Source organism: Podarcis cretensis (assembly GCF_951804945.1).
Source record: "Podarcis cretensis genome assembly, chromosome: 3".
NCBI classification, from domain to species: domain Eukaryota; kingdom Metazoa; phylum Chordata; class Lepidosauria; order Squamata; family Lacertidae; genus Podarcis; species Podarcis cretensis.
In genome coordinates this window covers 55,426,944-55,454,742 of record NC_137172.1, presented here as the reverse complement: position 1 = coordinate 55,454,742, position 27,799 = coordinate 55,426,944, and the positions used below count along the sequence as shown (strand labels likewise).

At 40.9% G+C, this 27,799-nt stretch overlaps 2 protein-coding genes across 9 annotated transcripts in view; one reads left to right on the top strand and one right to left on the bottom strand.

The window, feature by feature from the left end:
- SYTL3 (synaptotagmin like 3) overlaps positions 1-5,637 on the top strand; it is a 47,927-nt gene extending 42,290 nt beyond the window's left edge. For all 7 annotated transcript variants that reach the window (XM_079971875.1, XM_079971873.1, XM_079971876.1 and 4 more), the window contains one exon: positions 4,216-5,637. In XM_079971875.1, the coding sequence (XP_079828001.1) occupies positions 4,216-4,346 (131 nt within the window). In that variant the 3' untranslated portion in view covers positions 4,347-5,637. The remainder of the gene's footprint in view (positions 1-4,215) is intronic.
- A 632-nt stretch (positions 5,638-6,269) lies between these two features.
- EZR (ezrin) overlaps positions 6,270-27,799 on the bottom strand; it is a 37,913-nt gene continuing 16,383 nt past the window's right edge. For both annotated transcript variants that reach the window (XM_079971881.1, XM_079971882.1), the window contains exons 3-14: positions 27,350-27,433; positions 22,699-22,794; positions 20,942-21,216; positions 20,707-20,790; positions 19,587-19,733; positions 16,221-16,317; positions 13,702-13,865; positions 12,621-12,751; positions 11,474-11,634; positions 10,011-10,103; positions 8,862-9,113; positions 6,270-7,698 (exon numbers count right to left, since the gene is read on the bottom strand). In XM_079971881.1, coding sequence (XP_079828007.1) covers positions 7,534-7,698; positions 8,862-9,113; positions 10,011-10,103; positions 11,474-11,634; positions 12,621-12,751; positions 13,702-13,865; positions 16,221-16,317; positions 19,587-19,733; positions 20,707-20,790; positions 20,942-21,216; positions 22,699-22,794; positions 27,350-27,433 — 1,749 coding nt within the window. In that variant the 3' untranslated portion in view covers positions 6,270-7,533. The remainder of the gene's footprint in view (positions 7,699-8,861; positions 9,114-10,010; positions 10,104-11,473; positions 11,635-12,620; positions 12,752-13,701; positions 13,866-16,220; positions 16,318-19,586; positions 19,734-20,706; positions 20,791-20,941; positions 21,217-22,698; positions 22,795-27,349; positions 27,434-27,799) is intronic.

Here is a 27,799-nt window from a genome sequence, read left to right as displayed (position 1 = left end):
TGTAGAATTCCGATTTTCCGTCATTTGGCGCATAAATTCCTAATATCAAAAACTTTTCTCCTTGATTCTGAATCTCAATTGCCAGGATTCTTCCTTGTTCATCTTTAAATAGAAATTTTGGTGACAGGCTCTCTTTTGCATATATCACCACACCTCTTTTCTTAACTCGATCCGAAGAGATAAATTCTTGGCCTAATCTTTTATTTATTAACACTTTTCTATGTAGCCTAGTCACATGTGTTTCTTGCAAACAAATAATGTCCAATTGTTCTTTTTTCAAAATATGAAATATCCTTCTCCTTTTCTCCGGGATGTTGGCGCCATTTATGTTCCAGCTCAGAAGTTGCAGAGACATCCTGGATTTATCTATTATTGCCCTGGTGGTGGTGTCTTTTTGTTCTGGTCTTCAGACCCCAAAGGTGTAGGTATAGATACAGGCGATGGTCCAGCCCCTGAAGGTTCTGCAATCCCTTTCTGAAGGTCCTCTCCGTAACTATTCAAAAATTTATCTCCATCTTCAGCTGTTTTAATTTTTACCTTCTTCCCTCTGAACGTAAAAGATAGACCTTGTGGAAATTCCCACCTAAAGATAATTGAGTTGCTCCTCAACAGCCTTACTAGTTTAAGGTAGGTGGATCTAAGGTCCAGGAGTTGTTTAGGAATGTCCTTGTAAATCTCTGCTCTTTTGTCCAAAATTTCAAGTGACTTTCCGTAGTGTAGTCCTAGTATCTTGTCTCTTTCCTCCTTGGATCTCAAAGTAATCAAACAGTCTCTGGGCTTGTCCTTCCTTGTTGATTTCCCAAGTCTAAAAGCCGTCACAATTTTAAAATCCTTTTCTTCCTCCAAAGGCCACCAATTGGAGAATTCCTTAGTCAAAAACTCAATTAAGTTACCTTGTTCGGGTTCCAGTTCTGGTATGAACCTCAGTTTTAAGTTATTTTCCCGGGCCCGAAGTTCGGTCATGGACAGATAGGCCTGCTGTTCCCCAACCTGTTTGTGGAGTGGCCTTACCTCCTGCTCCAGTGCCTCAGTTTTCTGGATGGCTTCCTCTGCCAATTTCCGATTTTCTACAGTAGATTCAGTTAATTTGCCAATTGCTTGTGCGTTCAAAGTAACTTGCTCAGTTAACTTGTTGACACAGTCTCTAGTCTGATCAATCTTAGCCGTTTGCTCATCCACTTTTTTATCTAAGCCTTCCAATTTTTCAAGAATTCTGTCTAATACTGAAGCAGATCCCCCTGATGCCATATCTTCTTCCAGCAGCTGCTCACTTTCCTCTAGTTCCAAAACATCAGGAACAGATGATCTGCGCGGCTGTGAAAGTAGAGTCAAAGTTGTTTGCCTTTTTCCTCTAGCCGCTCTTGTTTGTCTTCCAGTGCCACTCATTCCAATTCTGTCTGCAAGTCAAGGTCAAAATGAATGTGTTCCCATGGGAATCCACAAGTCCATAAAGTAAACTTTTAAGAGGAAGGGAAACCAAAAGAAAAGTCACATATAATTGTAAATCCGGAGCCCACTAGATGGAGCCCAGTTTTGTTATAGAGAAGAAGTCAAATCGTTAATGTCACTTATTTAAATCTTCAGAATTTTCCAAATTTCAATATTTAGCTCTGTCCAAACAGCCTTTAATTTCCAAAAGACCTTCAGTTTAATTGTATTTGGCAGAGTTGGTCTCCAAGTATAACAATGTCTCAATAAGTGCAAGATATATCAGTTCAATGTAACAGTTTCACTAAAGCTCAGCTAGTAATAACTCCAGCAACAAAGTGTCAAAGTCTTGCAATCTGACAGTTTTGTTATCTAGGCAGTCCAACTGCCTGGGATTCTTTGTCAATTTGTAAATTCAACAGAGCAGGTAACAAGCAGTTCATATTCCAAAATAAGGCTTTTAAAAAGTTAAGTCCTAAACACTTAAATAGATGTGAGAGTTGATTGCCTTTTAGCGCCTCTTCAAAGACTCCAAAGATCAAAGTCTTTGCTTTGAATCTTAAGCAGTGGCAAGAGACGGACTTCCTGGTTACGTCTCTCGCTTTTAGCCGAATTAGTAGAAATTTACGTCCAAATCTTTCTTTCTTATCTTACTCACGAGTTGTTGGTTTCCAGCCGAATGTTTCCAGGAAAAGAGGACAGCGCTCACCGACAGCAGCTACGCGGCTTCACTCCCCAGAAAGAGCGATTGACTCACAGCACCGCGCCAACCCTTCCACGTTCCGGGACCTCTTACGAGGTCCCTTCTACGTTTCGGGGGGCGCTCCTGGTGCCCGCCGAGTCCCACGGCCACAGGCTTTCGCTGCCTGTGGTTTCCCGATGTGGGTCTCCGCTGCGCCGTAGCGGACGACCCGTTTCTGCGGAGCTCCCTCTTCGCAGTTAGAAGAGGGCAGCCATTGCCGGACGCTCCGCCTCCGGAAGTCTGTATACATCTCTTGTAAAGGAGGGAGAACTACTGCATTTGTTATAAAGGTATTGTTACACGCCACCCCAATTGCCAAGCAGTGTGAGATTCCAGGGGTTCCAGGCATGCTTACCCAAGGTTCATGTTTCGGGAATGAGGCACAGCAATGACTGTGGTGCCTTTATGTTATATGGTTTATTTACACATATATACAACCTGACCCTATGATGGAGAGGTTCCCAGCATTATACTTCAAGAGGCTCTTGCTTCCTCCATAGGTGCAGCTTAGGAGTCAAACATCAGCCATGGCTCTCTGCCTGCCTGCAGCTTTTCTTTAGCTTCTGCCCACATAACTTTCCAGAGACATCACTCTTAACTCTTGCTACTGCAAGCCCTCTTTATCTGTTGATCTATTTGCCATCTTACACAAAGTTCATTTGATCCATTGGCTTTTGTAATGACTCATCCCCCCACCCCAAGATGATTTTCTGGACAAGGGAAATTTAGCCTATCTCTCAATTAGTTCTCCAGGGGTTTAGCATTTCCCAGCACACAATTTAATACACACAGGTCTGTCTTATCACTTCAAGCATTGATTAATTTCTAACGTTTGCTTGCAATAGATCATACTCAACGATGATCCACACACTTAGTTGGCCAATTGTACTCTAATTCTGGAGCCCCCAACATGGTGCCCGTGGGCATCATGGCATCCCCAGACCCCCTGCCATTTCTTTTGAAAACATTTTTTGAGCTCCTTTCCAGCTTTTAAATCTTGCTGGAAAGGGAAGTGCAGGCCTCCAGCTGCCCTGCGCTCTTCCTTTTCATACCCCAGATTGCATGTTGTTTAATTGGGGCGGGGGGGGGGGAGAGGTTCCTGGTATTTTGGCTGCTTTTTATTGTTTAACTTGCTTTTTGTTTGCCCGTTTCTTCTGCTTATTTGGAGTGTGCATGAATATTTTGCTTCACTGAGTATCACCAGTTTTTTCTCTGGCAAAATGGTATTTTGGGGTGCCAGGGATTCCCATTATTTTGGTCCTGGAATTTTAAAAGATTGAGGACCCTTGCTTTGAGTGTGTGTTTCCACTGTGTACTTTCACCATGCAAAAGAGACCCATTGACCAGATAAATGCATGAAGCAGCCTGAATCTCAGTACTCAAAACTTTGTAGGAACAAATTTCAGAGAGCTGGTTCCGAATGAACAGTGGTACCCCGGGTTACATACGCTTCAGGTTACAGACTCCACTAACCCGAAATAGTACCTTGGGTTAAGAACTTTGCTTCAGGATGAGAACAGAAATCGTGCTCCGGCGGTGCGGCGGCAGCAGGAGGCCCCATTAGCTAAAGTGGTTCTTCAAATTAAGAACAGTTTCAGGTTATGAACAGACCTCTGGAACAAATTAAGTACTTAACCCGAGGTACCACTGTACTGTCTTCAAAGGACATGGTTTCAGGAAAGGGCTTTGTAGAATGTAAACATGTTTAAAGCACAAAGTTTTATTTGTCACATATAAATAGATGTGACATCTCTGCAAAGGGAGTTGGAAGAGTAGACTGAACTTTTTGCTCTGCTTCCAAAGTTTGCATGTAAGATAAACAAAGAAACTGCTAGGTCTGACTCTCACACCCCAGATATGCTCTGTTTTGCAAACATAATGGTATCTATTGAAACTCAAGATGTGAGGAGCCTTTGCCTAATTCTTGATTGTAATTCATGTACTGCATTCTATCAGGACATGAGGTGTTAGGTTTTCTTAACAAAATGAGAGCTATTAAATGGACAAAGTCAAGATGAGTCACTTTCCCTTTCTTATGTTTCCAGAAACATCAACCGGTACAGTGGATGCAACCTCCCAAGCATGTCTTCAGTGGGAAAAGATGCTAAGCAGCCCAGACACATGGACAGACATAGCACTTTCACTGTACCCTAATGCTCCTGCCTTTAAATTCTGAATGTCTCTTGCCTTAACAACATATGGAAAGCTATGTGTAGCATTGGTCATTGCCTGCTCAGACAAGTATGGTATGCCAGTTATTTTAACCCCAAGAAATGTAAACAATGAATGAAAAGAACAAGGAAACAGCTTTACTGATCTCTGTGCATGTCAGGAGCTTCACAGCAAGTCAGGCTGTGCATGTATGAAAGAACCTCAGATCCACAAACACCAGAAGTGTTAACTACAAATTTAGAGTTCACCTATTTCTCTGGGAAACTAGTTAGCCAGAGCAGCAGGCATTATTTCCTGGCACAATTCAAGCAATAGCAAGATTAGACTGGGAATTTAATGCTGCTGTTGATGGACTATTTAATGGTTGCATCTCTTTTTGCAAACTCCAAAGGCTAGGACTAAGCAATGCAAGAATGTTTGCTGTAACACCCTTGTTCATTTTCACTGCTGCCTGCTTCTTTCTCTCTCATAATCAGCCCAAACCTTTTTCTTTCTCCATATTTCTGTTCTACTTTGACAGTCTCAGCTTTGTTCTCCTAAATCAATCTGGCTATGCCTGTAAATTCAGCAGCACTGTGCACCAATTACTTGAGATGACGCCTATAACTGCAGCCAAAATATGTCAGCATCTGGACAACCTATTCTTTCTGCTTGTCAGCATCAAAGAACAGAACTCCTCCAATGAACGTTTGAGATAAATCTTTGATTTATTGGTATCTGTAATCTACAGAAGTAAAAGAAAACCCCAATGTATGGCATTTTATCTATGCATGTAATTAGTTGGGCTAGGGGAAACAAGCACACACATGTATCCTTTTTGGAAAGTTTTTGCAAACCACTTATTTCTTCTTTAACTGGAAAATACCACAAAGAGGGTGTTTTGCTTAGTTCCATAGACAGTGGTACCTTGGTTTAAGAACAGCCGTGTTTACAAACTATTCAGTTTACGAACTCCGCAAAACCGGTAGTGTCCTGGTTGGCAAACTTTACCTCGGTCCAAGAACAGAAGTTGAACGGTAGAAAGGCACCGGTGGCAGGAGGCCTCATTAGGGAAAGCGTGCCTCAGTTTAGGAACGGATTAAGTTCATAAACCAAGGTACCACTGTATAGCTGCCCAGTACTATTGAGCCAATTAATGTAGTGTTATCTACCCTAACAGGCATCTGCTCCCTAGTGTCTAAGGAAATCTAAGGGTCTTTTAACCAGATATGCAAGGGACTTAATTATTGTGATAAAATGGATGGTGAGGGAAACAGGATATGTCACAGTCATAAAATAAATTAATAATACAATCACTACAATGATTTCTGTTCTTCCTTTGTTTCATCTGTTCCAAGTGACATCCAGTGAAGCAAGTCTGCTTGCACAAGAAGCATCTACAATGGAGCTTCTGATTTCTCTTCTCCCACCTCCAGTTCTCTGCATGCGCCCCATCTGGTCCACAGAGTCTGAGCCTCTGGAGCTTATTATGGGGATATGTGGAAGACGACCCATTGCACACATGGGCATTAACTTACTCTATAGAAGGAAGTTGAGATCCAATGTAGTGTGACTAGATGAGCTGTTTTATTTACCAATACCATCCATTAATTTTTCAAATACAGTGGTGCCCCGCAAGACGAATGCCTCGCAAGACAAAAAACTTGCTAGACAAAAGGGTTTTCCGTTTTTTGAGGTGATTCGCAAGACGAATTTCCCTATGGGCTTGCTTCGCAAGACGAAAACGTCTTGCGGGTTTGCTTTCTTTTTCTTAAAGCCGTTAATACCCGGGGAATCCACGCTCCGCAAGACGAAAAAATCGCAAGACGAAGCAACTCGCGGAACGAATTAATTTCGTCTTGCGAGGCACCACTGTATCTTTGATGGCAGGAATAGAAAGTATTGGGGGGGGAAGGGTGGGAAATCACACAGAACTTCAAACACATGCTGCCTTGCAGATTTTTTTTTATTTGTTGAATTACACAAACAAATCCCACAACACTGTTATCAGGAGACAACGGTTAAAACGTCTTTGAGTACAAAGCAGCATAGGGAGTTACATGTTGAACAGAGCTAACAATGTATTGTTCACTTGACATTCTAGCAGATTTCCAAAGCCTGAGGTGGGATTGTTTCACGGGTGGAAGTTAACATGGACACAGTGGTAGAAGAAATCCATAGAAATTCTCTTTAATAGAGAAAATAAGCTGACAAAGTCCCTTCATGGTTGGAGTCTGAAACTATATCATTTTTAAAAAATTAGAAAATTTGTTAGAAAAAAAAAATAGGTACAGTGAAATTGTATATACTGAATCACAGCCATGTTATCACAATTTGCTTTAAAGTAAAAAAAAAAAATCATCTTTACAAATGTTTTCTAGATCAAAATAGTTTCCTACACTGCCTTGGCTTCAGAGACTAGAAATTATTGTCTATTTTTTACATTATTCTTTTCATATTAAGTCTGAAAGTAGTAACAAAATATACAAAGCCAAAACTTTTATCCTCCCTTTTCAAACTAGAATTATATCTGTCACTTGCATCTTTAACATAGGTATATATAAATACTACACTACAGCTGATTGGTTAAGCTGGAGTACCACACTTCAATAACATTGAAGGCCAACAATATCCCTGCCTATCTGTTATGTAAGAAGAGCATCCAAGTGTGCCTGTAATGCATAGCTTCTGAATGATCACTGTGGGAACTTCTCCAATACAACAGTGCAATTAATAAGCTTCCTCAGACTTACTACTTGCCACCACTGTAGAAATGTCAACAATGTAAGGGGGGGAAAGAGATGGACGCCATGAAGATCTTTACAACCCTGAATTGTCTGTGCTGCTTAAGAAACAACCTGGTGCAGCAAACTAGTAGGCTGATTCCCCAATCTGGACATACCTACACTATAGAAATGGGTGCAGACAAGCAGTGTAACAAGCAGCACAATAGTAACACGGAAAAGAAACAATTCTGACAAGCCTTTTGGCACTAGCATAGGACCAAATTTCACCAAGTCTTGACTGAAAACCTTGTGGTGGCTATCCTTGTATGCTTAAAACTGATGTTGTATTAAGCTAAAATCAGGTAGCATCTGACAGGTGTGAGGGTTTGGGGATTATTTATTTTTTTGGTATGACTGTTCAGTGACCCTTCAGAAAGAAAGGTCAGCATTGAAAACCTGCCTTTCCCAGAGTCTTGCCTTATGCATTTACATAGCTTCAAACTCATCAATTCTTTGCTTGGTGTTGCCTTGTCGGATCTGCCTCAGTGTCTTGTACTTGTCTCGTCCTTGCCGCATATTCTCTGTGTGAATGAGGTCGTTTTGTGTCTTCTTGTTCTCATCTCTGGCCTGGGCTAGTTCATCAGTCAGCGTCTGCAATATTTAAAACACATGAGTTACACAGACATACAAATACTTAGGGGAGTATGAGGTAGCACACAAGACCATAACAGAACATCATTCCTCAGTCCTTCTGTTGCTTGGAAGCCAGGATATGAAAATCTTTGCCACGGTGTTTCTTGTAATAGGACAACTAGAAGTGGTACAACAAAAGGAGTGTAGAAAAATAAGAGCCTGCGGGCAATTTAGAAGATTCTGGATTTCTTCCAATCCTAGCCATGCCAGGCTTCCTTAGAAAGGCAATTGAGGCCTACAATAAAGGTAAAGGTAAAGGTACCCCTGCCCGTACGGGCCAGTCTTGACAGACTCTGGGGTTGTGCGCCCATCTCACTTAAGAGGCCAGGGGCCAGCGCTGTCCGGAGACACTTCCGGGTCACGTGGTCAGCGTGACATCGCTGCTCTGGCCAGAGCCAGAGCCGCACACGGAAACGCCGTTTACCTTCCCGCTGGTAAGCGGTCCCTATTTATCTACTTGCACCCGGAGGTGCTTTCGAACTGCTAGGTTGGCAGGCGCTGGGACCGAGCAGCGGGAGCGCACCCCGCCGCAGGGATTCGAACCGCCGACCTTTCAATCGGCAAGTCCTCGGCGCTGAGGCTTTAACCCACAGCGCCACCTGCGTCCCTTACAATAACGACCCACTATTAAATGAAATAGAAGAATCCTCAGTTCCATATGAGCTTCCTGGTACATTTATTAGCGTCTGCATTTAACAGGTTCAGCATTCAGTACAAGGGCAGTGAAAGAAGCAGATATAAACATCTCTCAACTCTTTGGAACAACCAACAAAGGAAGCTGCCTTCTACTGAGTGAGTCCACTCAGTCCATCTAGCTCAGTTTGTCTACACTGGCTGGCAGCAGCTCTCCAGCATTCAAGGCAGAAGTCTCTCCCAGTCCTGCATGGAGATGCCAGGGACTGAACATGGCGCAGGACAGCTGCATATGATAGTTTGGGCAACATGGATACTGCTCAGCACAAACTGGGTGGCTACTGATCCACACAATCAGTTTCATGAAGTGGCTACTGTATGGTTTTAGATGGAAACACTGGGACTGAAGCCCCATTTTACACAAAATCATCAACCATGAAGAGTGGCAGTCATCTCAGTCATGTGAAACTGATCTAGGTGTATCTTACCTTCAGCTGCTTTTGCACACGCTCATTCTTTTGGGCTTCAGTGATTCTCTTCTCTTCGTTACGATCATCCAAGATCCCTTCACTGGAGAATTCTGCGCTGTAGCCAGAGGACTCGGTTCCTTCGTCCTGAAGGTTGTCGTGGACATGGTAGTTCACTGGCTCATACACAGGTGGGGGTGGAGGAGGTGGAGCAGTCATCACCAAGTGCAGCTCCTCTTTTGTTTTTACAAGATCTTCTTGGGCTTCTATAGCCTATTGTAATGGAACCAGAAAGAAAATTTAGACAAAATACATTTTACTAGGATTCCGGTGGGTACAGAACAAGGAGCACTCTTCTTCTGTGGGGCTTTGCCTGAGGTTGGTCTGGAAGCCACAAGTGGTGCAGAAGGCTGCAGTGAGGTAACTCAGCGGAATGCCCCATCACAGACATAATACACTTCTCCTAAAAGAGGTGAATGGCTAGTAACAAGCTAGCAGCCCAAGTACCAAGGCTTTGGTTTTAATTTCGAAAACCCCAAACCAAGGATAAGGATACCTAAAAGAGAGCCTCTCTCCCTGCTGCCCTGTCTGAATATTGTGCTCAGCCGTTGGAGGTTCTCTTAGCTGCATTGTAATCCTGCCAATGGCCGCCATGGGGAAGGCCCCCCTCTATGGTTCCCCCTTCCTAGGGAACTACCTTTTCTTGGAGCTCCAGAAAGCACCCATAAGGGTCATATTTCAGCACTCAAAACATTTCAGGGGTTCATTTCAGTCCTGGGGGCCATTTGTTGTATTAAATTACTGTGATTTTACTATTTTTTCATATTAACTTGTACACACTGGTTTGAGATGGATTGTAAAAGGCTATTTGTAAACTATTTTATAAATAAAGCAGTTTTACAAATACTTATTGTGTAAACATTTTTATACAAACCACTTTGAGACAAGCACCTCAGAAGCATTATACAAATAAACAATATGGTCCTATCCCACACAATCCTATCATACACTTCTACGGCTGGAAGAGTAGCAAAAACTACTGTTCGACAGAACTGTGTAGCCCATACTCTCAGATTAATGGCACTTAAAGTTCCAAGGCAGGACTAAAACTGTTAGACCCTTGGAGGCCAAACAGACTGATACGTAGCTCTAAAGAAACTTAGCACTTACCCTGTGCTGCCACTCTTCTACTTCGTTCTCTTTGCGTTTCCTTGCCTCTTCCAGCAGTGCAATCCTGGCTGTGTATTCAGCAAGCTCTGTAGCCTGTTTGACAGAGAGAAAAGCATTTTAACATAATCCAGAGAAGATGGAAGTACTATTGGTCAGTAAGATCTAGAGACAGGGAAGCAACCCATTTTGGATGACGCTGTTCTACTGATGAAAAATCGGGTACAAAATGCCACTGCAATAGTGTTAGCTGGAACCAGCTCTAGGGAGGCATGTTATTCCACTCCTGTTCAATTTGAGATTCTGGTTATGTCCCTAAAGCCTCAAGTGGTTTAGAGCTAGAATACTGAAAGGGTATTTATCTCCAGTATGATTTTGCCAGTGCCCTTTAGTTGGCCGGAGAGGGACATCCTTAAGTAGAGGGCCACGAACTTGGATGTATTTAAGAAGATAATGCTATGAATGTCTACTAGCTTACAATCTGGGATCATGATTTCCTAATCCCTGCCTGATCCCTAATATCACCGAGATCTTTGGGGTTGTCTTAGGTGCCACCACAATAGCTTAGATGCACAACTCAACTACTAGAAGTTGTGTTTAATGTTATGGGCCCTTTCACCTGAGATTAGACAAGCACCCTTTGTCAGGCATATGACAAAGACTTTCTTATTCCTGCAGACATTTTAAGGTTGCCTTTCAGGTTTCTATTTGGTTTTATGAATTCTTATTTTTCCCTGTATGGTTTATTTTTATGCAAACCCCTAGAAATGCTAATGATTGAGCAACATATAAATGCCTTAAATAGTAAGAAAATAAAAACAGCAACAATGGCTATGATCAATATGCCTGTGCATATCAGTAACTGGGAATCAATCACAGTGGAGGACGACTGCTACTGCACTCAGATTTTGCTTGCTGGCTTCCCATATGCATCTGACTGGCCACTGAGAACAGGATGCTGGATCAGGTGCCCTTTGGCCCGATGCTCCAGCAGGAGTTAACTTACTATTAGGGCCTGCTGCATATCTCACTACCAGCTGATGTGTAGCCAGAGGTAACAAGGAGGGAGATTTCACCACGGTAATGCCCAGATTATGGAATTTGTTTTGTGAGATCACTTTGTCCTGTCTCTTAAACATTGCTTGAATGTCTTCTGGTTATAATGCTTCCCTCTATTACTCTACTGTATACATGCTGCAATTTGCTTTGAGTGGCAAGGAAGGAAACAAATTCCATGAAAAACAAATGTCCATACAGTACAGTATCTTGATTTCCCCCTTTCATTCTCAAGACTCACTGCTCAGAAATACACACTCTCAGCCATGTATTAATTTTTCCTATATTGTAGGATTTGCTTTGCTCAATAACTTTTTCTTGCCCCCCCCAAATGTAGCATTCAGCCAAACTCGTTTGCTACTATTTATATAATTGTCAGAGTTTATCTCCCAAGTGCCTTGGATGCGTACCAGCTGCTCCTGACTCTTCATCTGGTCAGCTGCTTGCCTCTCCAGTTCTTCCTTGGCTTGCAGAGCAGCTAAGCGCTCGTTCTCTAGACGCTCAGCTTCCTCCTGAGCCCTTCTCCTTTCATCTTCAAGCTCTCTGGCTTTTTGGATTTGGTCTGAGAGCTCTGGAACGGGAGAAAAAAGCCACACAATAAAAAGTTGTGTTTCTGTAAACTCCAGCCTTATAAAGATACTTAGCAAATTCGGTGTCTTCTACCTGCAAATGCAAAGAGGAGCTTGCTTTCTGAATGCCAAGACAATTCCAAGGTCTTATCAATATATAAAACATTCTTCTTTGAAGCTTAATAGGTATAGCTTTGCATTATGCTGCTTACAGGGATGCAGGAAAAGTATGGATTGATACAGGATAAAGGGAGGGCCGTGGCATGTTATGCATTTAAATTGCATAATCTTGTTCAGAGATATTGGCTCAGCCAGATCAGGAAACTACAGTGCACTGCATCAGATCTCACGGCTGGTCTGCTGGGAAAACATCCACCAATGCAGGCAGTTTAACATTTTCCCTTTAGGCAAAGAGAAAAGCTTCCTGTCAATTGAACTGCCACTACTGGGTGCAGACATTTTAGGAACTTTACAGCCACATATGCCAAATATTGGACATCAGATTGGGTTTTCAACACCATTTTCCTGGGGTTATTATCTAATCTTGAATAATCTATATAATCGTAAGACAAGATTACAAGGCGCCTACCGTATTTTTTAAATAGTTTGATTAATGGAAGTTTGATTAATAGTTGAGGGAGATTTTAGAAGTTGTTTTTATGAAATTGCTTAGCTCAGCCATCTAACAGTAGATAGCAGTAATGCCAGCTGTATTTATGGAGCAATATGCACAAGTAATAAATGATTCAAAGACTAAAAGGAAGCTCCTATAAAACCTCCATCCATTAAGAGAGTGGTTCCTGTGCTCTGGTGAAGTAGATGTTATCCTGGTTTGTATATTTCTATCATGAAACCCAATGAAATGTCATGCGACATCACTGTTAGGATATTATAGTGTGCCAACACACTGCTACGTTGGTTGTCTAAGCAGGGCTGAGAATGTGAGGAAGTGGTGGAACCATGGGTTCCAGTTGCCTGTTTAATGTACCTTTTTCTGCTTTCTGTGTCTTCAGTTCGTATTCCTGCAGTCTCATCATCAGTTCTTCCTTCTCCCTTAGCATCTGCTCTTTCTCCTTCTCAATTGTCTCTCTCTTCTTCTTTTCATTTTCTAGCTGTTGCCTGTAACGGATAGAAAAATAAGTTGCTTCAAAACTCTGGAGGTTACAAGTCTGCTTACCTCTACACAACTATCCTGTGCTGTGGTGAAAAGCTTTTCTTTTCTGTGATTTTCTACAATGACAGACGCTTGATGAAAATATGGCATTCAAAAACTCCTGTGGCTGCACCCAGGGAGGCGGCAACAATCAGGTGTCACAAGCTCTCAAATTAAGAAACTAGGAAGAAATTACAAAGTATGGAGCTGTGCCAGACAGAATCAGGGAATTTAGCTGCTCACCAGGCTTTACCCACTGCAGATATGACTTCTGTTAGCTCCATTCTGGGTAGGCATCACATTATAGGGATGACTTCATGAATCTTTGAGTTTATTTGGGGGAGCGTGGTAGGCAGCACCAGTGCAACATAGACTATGCTACAGGGTTAATTGCTAAATTGATGAAAAGAAGCCTTCATAAAAGGAGGAAGAATAGAGATTCCAAGAGTATGAGTTCCCTGGTTTGGTTCTGCTTAGTTGCCATATTACTGCATTATAGTGGTTAAGATTGATTAAAATGGCTCTCTGGAACACCTTGATATGGGATACAAAATGCTGGACGTCACAGTTCTATTGTGATCCAATATTATTTATTTTAATAGCCATTTATTGCATTTATATATGGCCCTTTTGGAAAGGCACCTAAGGCAGTTTGCAAAATAATGCAATACAACAATTTCTTTAAAGAGTTACCTATTGCTTTATGTCACCTCTTCTCAGCTAAGTGTGCATGCCTACATTTAGCAAGAAAAACTGAGTTCTCTAGATTTCTACCCTTGCAGTGGTGGCATTTTACCCTCACTACCAATCTATACCTCTGCCAAGTTTTATTGAAGACAACACATTAGGCCCAGCCACTTTCTCCATTCAAGTGAACCACACCCTTCCCACCACTGTCCTCCACCACCACCAGTACCTTTCTAGCTGCTTCTGGTGCTTCTCTTCACGGGCCTGGGCTTTCATCTGTTGGACCTCAATGGTGTCAGGTTTCCTACGGCGCATGTACAGCTCATGATTTCCCATGCACAGCTGCAGGATCCTCTTGTTAATTCTTAGACGAGGAGCATAAAACACAAAGTCCTGGCAGAAGGAGGAAGGGGGGAAAGTAAGTAAGTAAAAAAAAATCATCTACTTGGGCTTCCCACAAGCATTCTCATCTTCCCCACTCACTCGGTCCTTAGTTCTTTGTTAATGGAAAACACAGGCAACATCCTATTACAACAGCTTATGTGTTTTAATTGTATGGGGTCTTGTTTTCCCCCTGAAACTTACACATGGTGTGTCGCTTTAGAATGATGAGCCAAGGCCCAAATATTGAGAGAAGAGAAAAGAGAACTTAGGCGAAGCAAATGCAGACTAGAGATTTTGATGCTACTATGGAAATGGAATTTGAAGTTAAGAAAAACAGTACAATAAAAGTGTCTATAACTCTGGTTTGTTTGTTTTTAAGTGTGTTAATGAGATGTATACTTTAATTCTCCTATTACTCTGAAGTGATATACTGCACCAATTAATGTACTCGGCATGGGATGTAGTCTGAAAGGAGAGCATTTTGTCAAATAACTGGACCAAACCATTCATGTGGCAGAGGAAACAAATATTTCACTTCTCCATAGAGTCAGCTTTAAAACAGTGTTTTTATATTATTATTAATAATAATAATAATAATAATAATAATAATTTGCCTTTTTCCCTGTGTACTTCAAAGCTATGAAAAATGCTTAAACAAAATGATGTCCAATACTTTGAAGATAACTTTTATCACATTTATTTTTTACCAACACTGAGCTTTTTATTGAAACAAGTTACTTCTGCTGTTTCACCAAAGTAACTTGTTTATTGAAACAAGTTACACTGCTGTTTCACCAAAGTAAACTTGGCACAAACCTGCATCTTGTCAGTTCTACTGAACTGCAAAGTTACATTTTCTTGCTATTTATCATACTTGTATGTCAAGACCTCACAGTAATGAGAATTAGCCTAACAGCCTTGTGAGGCAATTTAGGCTGAGGTAGATAGTGACTTGGGGCAAGTCATGTTTGTTTAGAGCTGAGCTAAGTATTTGCAGTCCAACTTCCTCAGTCCAATTCCTATACCTCAATGGCTCTTAGTTCCCTAATAATTCCAAGCTTCTATTAGATTAACAGAAAGCATGCCTTAATCATCCAAAGAGCAGTGTATGTTTCTTTTAAAAGCACAGAGGTCACCATGTCTTCAGTGTTTCTCTGAACTGGATGCCTATACAGCTTCTCAATTCCCACTCCTAATAGGATAAATAGTGCAGTAGTGGTTGAGCGTTCTTTTGTTACCAAGGTTTTCACAGACTACTATGCTCATGAGAAAAGATATTCATTGAGCTTTGATAATGGCTATAAAGACGTGCGCATTTCATTTGAGAGAGTATCCTTTTATGCAGATTACTGTGTATGAAATTGACTTTTAATAGCAGTTCTTTTTAAGTAAAAGGAATGAGAACCCTTGAATTTCTGGACCCACTTTCCCAAGATCCATGTGGGTTGTGATCCAGTGCCCTGCACACACAAAGGCTTTTCTTCCTCTACAATTGCTAACAGGAGAACCTTGCTAGTGTGCTCACTGCGTATCACAGTCAAAGACTGCGAAGCATTTTGTGTGTTCAGAAATTTTTAAGTATAGACACAATGCCCTTCCCTGGGCTACAACAAATTTCTGGAATAGCCTCATGAAAAACCTCTTTTTAAAAGTGCATCCCAGTTTGTACAAGACCGGCTATGCCCAAGATTCACAAATATTTTGTATATAAATTACAACATAATGAACAACTATCTGGCATGGAAAGCTTATGCACACAAGAATAAAGGAGCGTTTCATGAATTCATTGTCGCCAATCAGATTTATCTCATGGAAATAAAGGCTTTCAGTGTAGCAAAGCAGCAGGAGTCTGGAGGGGAGGCAACTTCACTCACCAAGCCCTCTCACCAATACATTGGAGGGGTATTTGGGGGGGGGGCAAAGGCAATTAGCAAATACAAATTATTTACAGCAAGTGGTCTATGGGGTGAGATATTTAGAAGCCTCAGGAGGAAATCTTTCCATCAGATACAGGAAACAGTAATCTGAGTTGTTGCTGGGAAGAGTTAATGAGTTATTGCTGCTGTGGTCTCTGAAGTACATACTACAGATTAAGGTCACAAAGAACATTTTGGAGAAAATACTAAAAGGGGGAGGGGACACAACTGAACGGGAATAATTTTCTATTAGGTCAATGTTACCTTTTATGCCACCATTTCTTTTCTTGATCCTTTAATAAGGAATTTAATACCTATGAGCTGAAGTACTGGGGGATTGCTGACACATACAATCCACAACTGAGCTATTAGCATAAAAAGTATCAGAGTAAAGATGGAAGTTAACATTCTCGATTTGGCAGGAATACTCGTCATCAGCTATACTTACTGGGGCTTTCTTATCAATTGGTTTTATGACAAACTTCTTGTCATTGAAAGAGATGTTTCTGATCTCACTCCAAGGGAAGCCAATCTTGGGAGTTAATCTGCAAGCACAAAATTATTATGGTTTTGCTTTTCAAGAAGATACATTGATTTTATACATAAATTGTCTTGAATGTGACAATGCTTAAATATAAAAAGGGTCAGATCTCTACAGCATTGTTACTGTCGGGTTTGGTCCTATGTAGACAAGCAATTACTTAAAAGGAAACCATTTTTCACTTTCATCTCAGGGCTGGGGCCTGTAGGTCTAACCCTAGGTATTGATTTTTCTTAGATCTGGGGCCCCACAGATATTATGTCACCCTCAGCTGGAGGTCCCTTGCCCCTCCCTTTTTTCTTTTTCTTCTTTTAACTCGGGCAGTGCTGGGCTGGCTAGAAAACAGAAGTTCAGACCTTCAGTCTCTTTCCCTCTTCGTCTCCTTTCCTCGGAATACCTCTGGGGCTCAGGTTAAGACCAAAGACTTCCTCTCAACAAAGGAATGGAGGGGCTGGTTAGTGAGGGTCTTTCTAGCTACACCTTTTTATTATTATTATTAAGAAAAGGAATCCTACTGGTGCTTGCTTGGGGGATTGTGTGCAGAATGCCATTTGTTTTGTTGTGTGTATGCACACTTGTGTGCTGCCTTTCTGAGTGGGGTATATGTATTCCTTTCCCCCTTCACAGGTGGAGATTTACTTCATTCTTGAGATGTGCTATTGTTTGGGTATTTTGGGGTGGCTGCCATTTGCCTGGTTTTTGTGACTTTTGAGTTTTGCCTTTTGGGACAGCTGGGCAGCCATGTGTCCTACTTTAGGGAGGACAGTCCTCTGTTTGAAAGGCTGTCCAGTCCAAATCTGGTGAAAATATAAATAACCATATGAAGGGTGAGGAGCAACAGTCGCTTTGAATTTGCCCATGGAGGGTTCACACCTGCAGAACACGCAGGTCACACGGCCAAAGTCTTGTTCCCCGTTAGGGTGAGAGGCAATTATTTCTGAAAGTATATTTATGCAAATTTGCATTGCAAACTTTATGTAAATCTGCATTCTTCTTTTTTTTTTAGTGCTTATTCACTGGTGCTTTAATGCATTACTTTTTCTGGGGTTGCTGTGCTTTCAACCATCCTAAATTTCCTGTCCTTCTGATACAAGCGGATTGAAAAGAACCAAAGAAACTATCTTATGGAAGCTTAGTTGAACCTTGCCCATCAATTCATTTCTATACAGGTTTTATTCATGTCAAAAATTCACTTCCAGTTAGTGGCAGACTATCACAATTTCCGCTTTAAAGCCAAGCAAACTATTAAAATCCACTCAATATGTTGATACCCATTTACTTTATATATGTGTATTGCACATCTCTTATGATAAAAGGTGTCAAAATGCTCCCTCTGTTCAATCCCATCTCTAGAAGGACAATCTATAAAATTATAACCGTAACACTAAAATTTAATGTATCCCTTCTGTCTGCCACTTTAAAACACCAACACAATAACTACGTGCAGAAGAACTATAATTTTGTTTTCATTATGAAAAGCAGTGGCACTAATATTTATATGTTAAGCTCTATTAACCACAGGTGTGGTTCTGCCCTATTCTGCCCTGCAGCTAAGGTGGCCAGATGCAAAAAAGGAAAGGGGGAAAAAAGAAAGAAGACTGGGTTCTGACACAGTTGTGTAGAAGAGGAAATTCCAACAGGCATGACAAGCTATGCAAGCTAAACCTGCTGAAATTCCTTTTCTACACCAGACTTCCCCCAACTTGTTGCCTTCCAAATGTTGCCTTCCAAAATATCTTAAGTGCACCAGGTTGGAGAAGGTTGCTCCAAACAACTAATAAAATGTGCAGGGCCCCCTTCTCTTTTTTCCTACCTAGCCATTCCTACCTACAGCCCTTCACGTGCAACCCAGCTCTAATTCATTTAAGCAAACAGACATCTAACTGCATAAACACAGAGGGTGGGATCCAGCCTCTTCATATCATGAAGGTTATGAGTTAATTTTCAGGTGTCCCAGTGCTTACTTTGCTATGCATGTTTGCCCCTCCGCTTATTTTCCTTCAGAGGCAAAGTTTCCTTTCTGAAGCGTCGATAGCTTGCAAAACCTGTTTGAATGACTATGGCTACACTAAAACTAGAAGTAGTTTCACTCATGCAATACCTAGTGACACTCCTTGTTTTCTGGGTGATGGTGCACCTTAGCATTTCAGAAAAATCTCTCTCCTACTCTACCATCCCAAGACTATTTCATTTAAAATCAACATGAAGACCTATTCTATCCTATTTCCATAAACTGCTTGAACATCTCTAGTCATATGGGCTTATGGTTTACCTTGAACAGAAAGGACAAAGCAAAGTTAGTACTGGCAAAAAGGTATGTTCTTTATTTCAGATTCTTCCAAGCTCATATCCTTTAACTCTGCAGCACGTGAATAGGACTAGTTTTCTTTTACATTTTGTCCCCATTAAGTTTCTTCTCTCTTGCTCCCTGATTACCAGTCTGCTGTTTCCCCACTCTTCTTCCAAAACTAGAGATCTCACAGCTACCTAATGAAAGAAGATCAGCTACAAATTTGTGTATGGCAGAGAACACAACCTAATTTGCTTCCAGTTTGACCCCAACCTAGCCGTCTAAGGACAGGTGCGCACAAATGGCTCACGGCTGGAGCCAGCCACTAACAAAAGTGAGTTAAAGTGCTCTCTCCAACTTGAATATATTGTATATTGGCTCTGAATGGCCCTAGAGTCCTGTCTGCTTCAGATGTTGGTAGACACCTACCAGCAATCAGTTAAGAGATAATGGGCAGGATTCAATTAATGAATGCAGTAACTTAATTTGCACAGTGGGGTTTTCCCCCTTCTCCCCACCCCTCAAAATTGGCTCTGGGGGTTCAGGAGAAGGTGAAATCATTCCATCTGACAAGCCAAAATGCTTGTCCTGACAGAATGATTGCCAAAGTGCAATGTTGAATTCCTCCCAATTAATTCTGCTTGTGCACAATGTTTTGATGAAGTTGGATCCAAGTTTCTGCCAGCCCTATCATTAGGATCTGATATATGGCTTACCATATATAATGGATTCTTCCGTTTGACCCCTGCCTGCCCTTCTAAAGGGCTAGTATACGAGTTAAGGGGAAAACAGGTCGCAGTTTGGAGATAGTAAAGGCAAGTCACTTTGGGGCCACGTGTTTCCCAGCACAACCGCATTCAGCACACCAAGGTGACTTGCTTTGATAAGGCTGCCATAAAAATACAAAGCACAGATAACAAGAGAATTATCTGGCACTAATGCCTGCTCTTCAACCTCAAAGGAATAATAAAACATCCGCTTACTTGTCGTCCTTCTCATAAATGTTCAGCCCAAGTGCATCTACGCCCAGCCAGAGATCAGTCCCTTTCTTATTCTTGATTTCAAAGTAGTTGATTCCATACATCTCCAGATCCTGGGCAATCTTCAGGTATTCCAGCATGGCATTCTCTCTGGTTGACAAGGAAATCATACGTAGGAAAGGTTAGATGATGTTTCTCTTTTAAGACTGATATATACAAAGACCTTTGTGCCAGTGGGAAAATAAATGCACTCATTGGGGTAACAGGAGGAGACTAACAAACACCACCTTACTACAAAAAGAATACAATATTACTTATTTCTTGTCCAACATGAGACCTGTTAGTTGTACCCAGGTTACAGCAGAGGCCCAACTGGCCTTAGCTAGAAGTTGGACATTTAGTATTGCTGATGCCATGCTGTGGAACACTCTTCCAGCAGTGATGGGCTGCCATCCGTCCCTTTGGATTTCCAGGCATCCCTTGAAGACATCTTTATGCCAACAGGCCTTCACAGCTTTTTAACTAGCCACTCACCACAATTATTATTTTTCTATTGCTTTTAATAACTTTTTTATTTTTGTACACCGCCCTGATATTTTATGATATGGTACAATAGAAATACTTCCATAAATAAACTTCCAGCTTTGCTAATCCTCTAAAGCTTTTGGCTATAAGCTTGTTCAGAAGTCGCACTGAACAGATACAAACTACCTGTACACACGTGCAAATGTTTGGGTGGAGGAGTGTGCAATTGTTGATTTGTACAACTCATCTCTATTGTATGCACAGGTACATAGACACTACACTCGTTGAACACTACACGTGTTTGCTTACACACTCATTGAATTTAACCCCACCTGTGTACTTTCAAGAGCATTTCAAAAATTCCAGTCTATCATGTTGTGCTTCGCCCACACATTGTGCCCAGCACAGGAATTTCTACATACATCAACGGACAATTATGTATCAGGAATGCAGAGAAGATGACGGGCCAGAGCAAGATATATGTAAAGAACCTGTTGCAAGTTCTTTGCTACAGGGTTACCTTTCATCTAAGAGCTGGTGAGAAATGCAAAATGTGGGCTCAAGAAAACAGACAGACCCCTTCAGTGCCATAACTCACTTGAGCATTCCACCATGTTCGGCATGCCAGACCTGGATCCGTTCTTCCCACTGTTCTCTAGAGAGTTTATGTTGATCCATTACTCTAAATATACAAAAAACAAACAAAAAGAAAAGCCATGAGGTGAGAAAGTTGTAAGCTCTAGTTTAAACTTGTGTACGTCTAAGTTTTAAAGAATGGGCTTAAAATTCCCCAGAGAAGCCCTGTCCCTAAGTTTTCCATGAGACGTTCTCACCTTTGGGGAATGAGGCGTTCAGAACTGAGGTATCCAGGCTTGTGCAGTTCTTTATTGTAGTCTCCATATTTGGCTTGCACAGCGTAAGACCCAAGGAGGACTGCAGTTTCAGGTGGGCAATAGATTTCATCACTAAGGATTCCTTCTTTCACCTGCAGGAAGAACAGCTTCTGTGTGATGTCCTGGATCAGCTCCTCAGATACATCTTCAGGGTAGAACTTGGCACGGAATTTGAACTGCAAAGGGTTCTCTTTCCTGACCTCTTGAGCAGAGACCTGAAATGCAGAGGGGGCAAGGAGGGAGCAGCAGCAAAACATGAGCAGCATGTCAAAACACAATTGAATGTTAGCAAATTATTGTTGACTATTAACGTTTCTGAACACATTATTCAAAGTTAAGTCTTCTGGTTGTCAGCCTTAGAGTTGCATAGAAACTCTAAATAGCTCCTTGTGTGAGACAAAAAACTTCGGCTTGAACAACAGGACTCCTCCCCTTACTCCATACCCCTTCTAAATTTGTTCTGTGGTTTCCCCTATCCCTTTGGAGTATAACTGAGGATGGCATGGGGCGACGGTGGTGGTGGAGTCCAGTTGCACAAGCAGGTGTCATTCTACTCACACAATTATTCAGTTGAACGCTGTCCTTAGCATTGTGACCATAAGGCTTCCCACTTGCCAAGAGGCGATTTTGCTCTTCACATCCTACTTTGTACTCCATTCTTTGGTGCTACTTTTGATTGGGGCTGTTCATTTATTTAAGTCAAAGGGCAGCCTCATAGTAACTATCTGGATGCAACAATGTATGTTTTGCCTTTTCTTAAGCAGCTTTGAGATGCATGGTGAAAAAACGGAGCATAATTTATTAAATAAATAGATGCTTCGATGTGTGATGAAGTAATGAGTGCATGCTTTCAGCCACTTTGCTCATTATACAATGCCAGACCAAATTACTAGTGCATCAGCATTCTTAAGATATATCAATATTATGTACAGCTCATGCTGAATGTTTGCTAGGATGGCAAGAGGAATAAATTATCTCAGACAGAAGAGAACTGCAGTACAATGCTATCATGTTTTTCACCAAAGCATCAGCCATAATAGCAACCGTAAGCTGGAAAAGAGAAAGCTATGACAACACAGGCACACACATGGCTTGTTTTATTTAAAAATCCTGAAGGCTTTAGAACAAGGAATAAGTCTATACTAGTCTCCACATGGTAATTCACTAATCTGCGAGAACAATTTATTCTAGGCAATTTGGCAACTAGTCCTGCAGAGATTAAGCAATGTATACCGAGAAGTTCCGCTAATTGAAGTAAACACAATAGCCAGCTATTTGGAGCAGGCAACAGACAAGCTGAGACTAGACTATGTACAAACAGTCAGTATTCAGAAATTAAGCAAGAACTCTTGTTTGCCAGGCCGTTAGTCACCAGAGGACTGAATAGTTGTAACACTGCATCTCTTTTTTCTTAAATGGAGTTTCCCATACTAAGCATTTTAACCTCTGGAAGTCACCACAGCAATTGCTGGGATTACTGGATTGAACTCCTGATATAGATGGCTCCCTCGTGTCTGCCAGGCCCAACCGAATGTCTCATTGTACTGTAAGTCCCATTGCAGACCAATATTGACCAAGTTCACACTCTCAATATTATCTGTGTGCCCTTCTTGTATAATAAAGTAATGCAGAGATACAGCTAAGGCGGCTAGTGCACAGCTGTGGCTGTATTTTCCATTTCAGTTCATTTCATTTACCTTTTTGTCAAGCTTCAGCCAGGTTGGGAATCCTTTGTTATCCACATACTGAAGACCAAAGTACCAGACTTCGCGTAAGCCTATCGTCTTGACCACCTAAAACATGAGAAGAAGGGAGGCCAGAAGAGTTAAAATAAAAAGGTGAAACATCTTGCCACAGCATGTAAGCCTGAATATGTGGACTGCCAACTCCACCCTCTGAAAAAGATGCAAATTTCAAGACCCTCTAAAAGCCAGCTTTGCCAGGACTACTTGATCCCATGGAATTTGATCCCATTCAATACAGGGAAGAAACAAAAGGCTGAGAGGAGAAAGTGGCAAATGCTTGGTAAGGTTTTTTTCCGCATAAAAATGCTGGTTTGAAAGGCTGAACAAAGGACATGCTGATCAGTTGCCTGCTGCCTCATATTATCAGAGGTCAGATTAATCGGTGTGCAAAACAGACAATGAAACCGATAGGTATTTACAGCTCTTTCTTTTTTTAAAGCACTCCAAAATTTAAGAGCTGCTTGGTGCAGTCTCATCAGTAATAGCATAACTAGCTCCCATCAGTAATAGCATAACTAGATGTCTCTCTTAAGAAGAGTCTCAGGGTTCAAAGAGACCCAGATAGAGAAAGAAGGCTCAGCTAGGAGGAGCTGTGTCTCTGAAATGTGATCCTCCCTTAATAAAAACTGCAAAGCTGCTTGAAAGCTGTAAAAGCTTCCTGTAATTAATTCTGATATTGGAATTTAAACAAGATGAGCGGCCAAGTGTAACAACTATTAGCTCATGCAAAACTGTAATTGCTCTCCCGTCAAAAGCAATCACATAAGATTTTTTTTAAAAAAGAAAACTACAATACTACAAATTTTCAAAAACGAATGAATTAGCAGCATCTGCTTTGTAGGGTGGAAGATGCTTTAAGGTGTCAAAGACTTCCCCATTAATAGTTTTCTATACCACACACATATTTTTATAAATATATATTTTCAGGGTGATTTTCAATAATAAAATAGTAACAGTGATTAAAAGTAGCATAAAGCTAGCCATGTGTTAAAATGGCATTCCTTCTGCAGTGATTTACTCTTACTGTGATCTACTAGTTGTCCTGATAGCCAATTGACATATTTATGCCATTTGCCTTTAATTAACACTCTGTGGGGATTGTCTCCTTCAACTGCATTAGATTATTAGTGACAGATAATCTAACAGATTAAATCAATGACAAGTAATGGGAGACAAAATGGAAATCAAGGAAGAGCTTACAAAAAGATAAAAGTAAGATGTCCTATTTAAAGACAAGACCAACTCTCAAGACTATGCTTTTACTGTCTGGAAATGCATCAGAGAGAATGAATTGTTTTGACATTTTGGAATTAAGTAAAATTTCCAGCCTCATGTAACCTCAGTTTGCTTACTGGAATAGTTGAAATGAAAATACTATTTTAAACCAAGTGTCAAAACACCTCACTCCCAAAAATATGCCCAAGAATTAGGTGAAGTAACACAAAAATTTTGCACCACTGTTTAATTACAATTCTATCACATAATTCTCTTAGCATTCCATATTTCACCTGGAAAAGTTTCAAATCTTTACTACGTGCTATGGAAAATCTTGAGATTAAGAGTACAGAACACATAGTGGGAGAGGAATGCCACTCAGATTTGCAAAGTATAGTGCAGATTTGTTGCTTCACAACTCTGATACTCAAAACATATTTTAAAGGAAGGAAAAAATGGAATTTGCTCAAAATATTTCTGGCAAGGAAATAAAGGGTGGCAATGTGAATCCATATCAATACAATCTTCAAAGCCAGTAAAAAGCACTGAATGTAGGAGAAAACACACACTCTAAAACAGTGCCAGAGATAAAATGGACATTTGGAATTATATATTCTAGGCGAGTCTCATGCATTCAGAACTAGTTTTGCAACCAAGGGAAACTGCAGTATTTAGCCTCAGTAATGTACCAATCTAAGTTAATTTATGTTCTGCAGGGCTTTGTTTAAATCTATTCTCCAGTACAGTTTGAGCATAATTAGTGAGACTTTCTGGACCATGGGTTGTCTGGCTCTTTCCAGATCTGATAAATTATTTAATGAACACTATAATTGCTTTAAACACACTGGATGAACCGACAGCATAAACTTCGTTATGAATATAGATCAAAGGGGCAAACACTTGTAGGACAACTTCCTCAGAGATCTGCCCCCTTTAGGGCAGTGGTACTTAATATTTTTTCCATTTATTACACTTTGTTTGGGAATTGAGGCCTGTTCATATATCTTCATCCTCACTCTGCTGCTTCCAACATCTTTAGGGGGGCGGGCAAGGTTTCCAGGCTTACTGATGTTGCTAACAGCAGAAACAGACTGATACTACCCAAATCCTGAAATACCTACGTAAGGCACAGTGATGGTATGGAAGGAAAAAGCCAAGAAAGAGACCCTTTTATGGAGGGAAAGTGACTATGTTCTGGTTGAACATATTGGCAAATGAGAGGAGATGTTACATCATTTCTACAGAGAGAAGTCTCGTCAGGACTCCACAGGATTCTGTTCTAGAATACCTTATTTTTAAATGCAGGGTCAGGGTTGTGTGGGTACAGGGCTGCAGTTGGGTCGCTGGGAAAGGCCTTAGGACATTTCCCTTATTAAAACATTGGGACTTTGTTTGTTTGTTTAGAAAAGAGACAACTATGTGGGTGGGGAAGCATGAGGTAGAAAATTCTCTCTCTCTCTCATACACACACAAACACAGAAATCCAAAGGCACTGATTCGCAGTAGGTTCAGGTCAGACAAAATAAAGTTTTTTCCTTCCTGATAGTTTACTTTTAAATAAACTAGCTGTTAAAAGGAATCTCAGTTATATGGAAGCAATTTACATCCAAATGTCGGATTCTGAGGTGAGGACGCTCAGTGTGACCCATGTTTTACATCCCTGGGAGACAGAATGTGGGAACTGATGAACCTTCCTCTGACCCAGGAGGGTTATTCCACTATCAATCTGCCATTCCTGTAAACAATTCTGCCTTGCACTTCTCGGCATTAAGCAAGCTGCTGGCACTACCTGGTCAGCTTCCTAGCTAGACAGAGAGAAATGGTGGCACTGACAGCCTCCAACGTTATTCCCCTCATAAAATGCACAGAACTGACACCCCACAACATGCTGCCTTTCCTTTTTACATAAGGAAAACTTGCTAAATTCTCGAATCCTATATTCTTACATAAACCTTGTGAAAGAGTTAAATCGCTGGCAGGAAAGTGACTGCTAACCTCTCATATTTGTTATTTATTAACAAAACTCTCTTTCTCTCCCTATTCACAACTTCAAAAAATAGTTAAAACTTTACTGTAGTTAATATACAGCTATGAATGGTGCAATATTGCTTTCCCTCCTTGGTTGTAAAAAATAAAATAAAATAGGAATTTGCAAGATATATTAAGAGGAAAACTGGATTTTATTCTTTGTAGCGCTGTACAATTTTCTCTGACTTCACAATAATAGAAATATACAGACCCTCTGCTGTACTACACAGTTCATTATAGTCTCTAACCCAAAGGCCCACATGTGCATAGGTCAAATGCCTTGCAGTCATTGCCTCTCTGCCTGAGGATATCAAAATAAATGGCAAACTGGATGCAGGTGAAATATTACCCACACCTGTATTCAATCACTGTAATAAGGTGAATGGGCTATCTATCATATCTATGAATGTTTACACTCTATTGATCATTCCCAATTGTCTTTCATTTTTCTTACAACAGCCACCAATAACAGACAAATCCCTTAAAGACACAGCGTATCTTATAAACCTTAAGGAACTAGTAAGGCAGAATAGCATAGCTTTCCTGTTGCAAATTCTGTGGTGACCTTTACTAAGCAGAAATGACAAAATGGAAGCCCATTTCCAAAGTATACAGATTGACCATATTAAAGCCTTTCCAATATTCTTTGGGATATGCTCCATTAAGTCATTACCACATCCCCTTTAATGCAGGGTATTTTCTTCTCCCCATTTGGTAATCCCACAGCAGTGACAGGTGCTGAGCAGTTTAAGTATGATTAATACACACTTCTACAATTACTCATGTTGATTCAATATAACAGAACCTGTACTTGAACCCTAGAAATAATTTATTAGCAGCCAATTAATCTAAAAACATTTATTAACTGAGTACTGTTACATTACAAAGTTGTGTGTGTGTGTAGCAAATAAACAATCTTGACACAATGTTTTCCTACCCATTTTGGAAGTGAATGGCTTTCCCCTCACACCTGAGCAATATAGCTTCAATGAAGACTACAGATTTCCCTTTTTTCTAAATCACAGCAAGGTCACAGAACACATAGTACTTTTTGCTATATTCCTTTACTGATTAAATTTTGATCTAACAACTTTACTTGACAGACCCAGAGTGCTGGGGTTTTCTCCCTTTTCTTTATGTCCAGAAGAGTAGGTGGAAAATCCCTTTACTTCTCCTTAAGGATTTCAGGCACATGCGAACTTAAGATTTTTAAAGGAACACCAGCTTTCTGCTGATGTGTACAGAGGCAGATCTGCAACATGCCACCCAGTGAATGGTTCCTTGAGCAAAGGGAAAAGTCTCAGGTGATCCACCCTCCCTGCAGAAAACTTTGATGAAAACTTACACACTATATACTGACCTGGTCAAATAGCTGTTTGCCTGTTGTGTTAGGCTGGATGGCAAACTCCAGCTCTGCATCCATAGTGGTAACTCGAACATTGACCTAGAAGAGAAATTAAAGTAATGGATATGAAAACAGAACCAGTGCACTGTGATTTGTATAACAGATTTTAGAACTGTGGTTCAGGATTTGAAGTGTATACTGTTTCAAGATGCTATGTGCTAGTAAACAACTTAAAAAAATAAAACCACCATAGTGTTTAAACGCATAAGTGCTACAAACATTTCAAGAAGCTGGTCCATCAAGGTTATTTGCCAGACATTATCCCGAGTGCTCTACTTGCTTTGCAGCTCCTGGCTTTGACTGAGCTTTTAAGTTTAAGTAAAATGACATTTTAGTGTTCATTCTTCCAGTGCATAGTGTTATGCTAAGCCAGGGCTACTATTAGTATGAAGCCTGACATCTTAA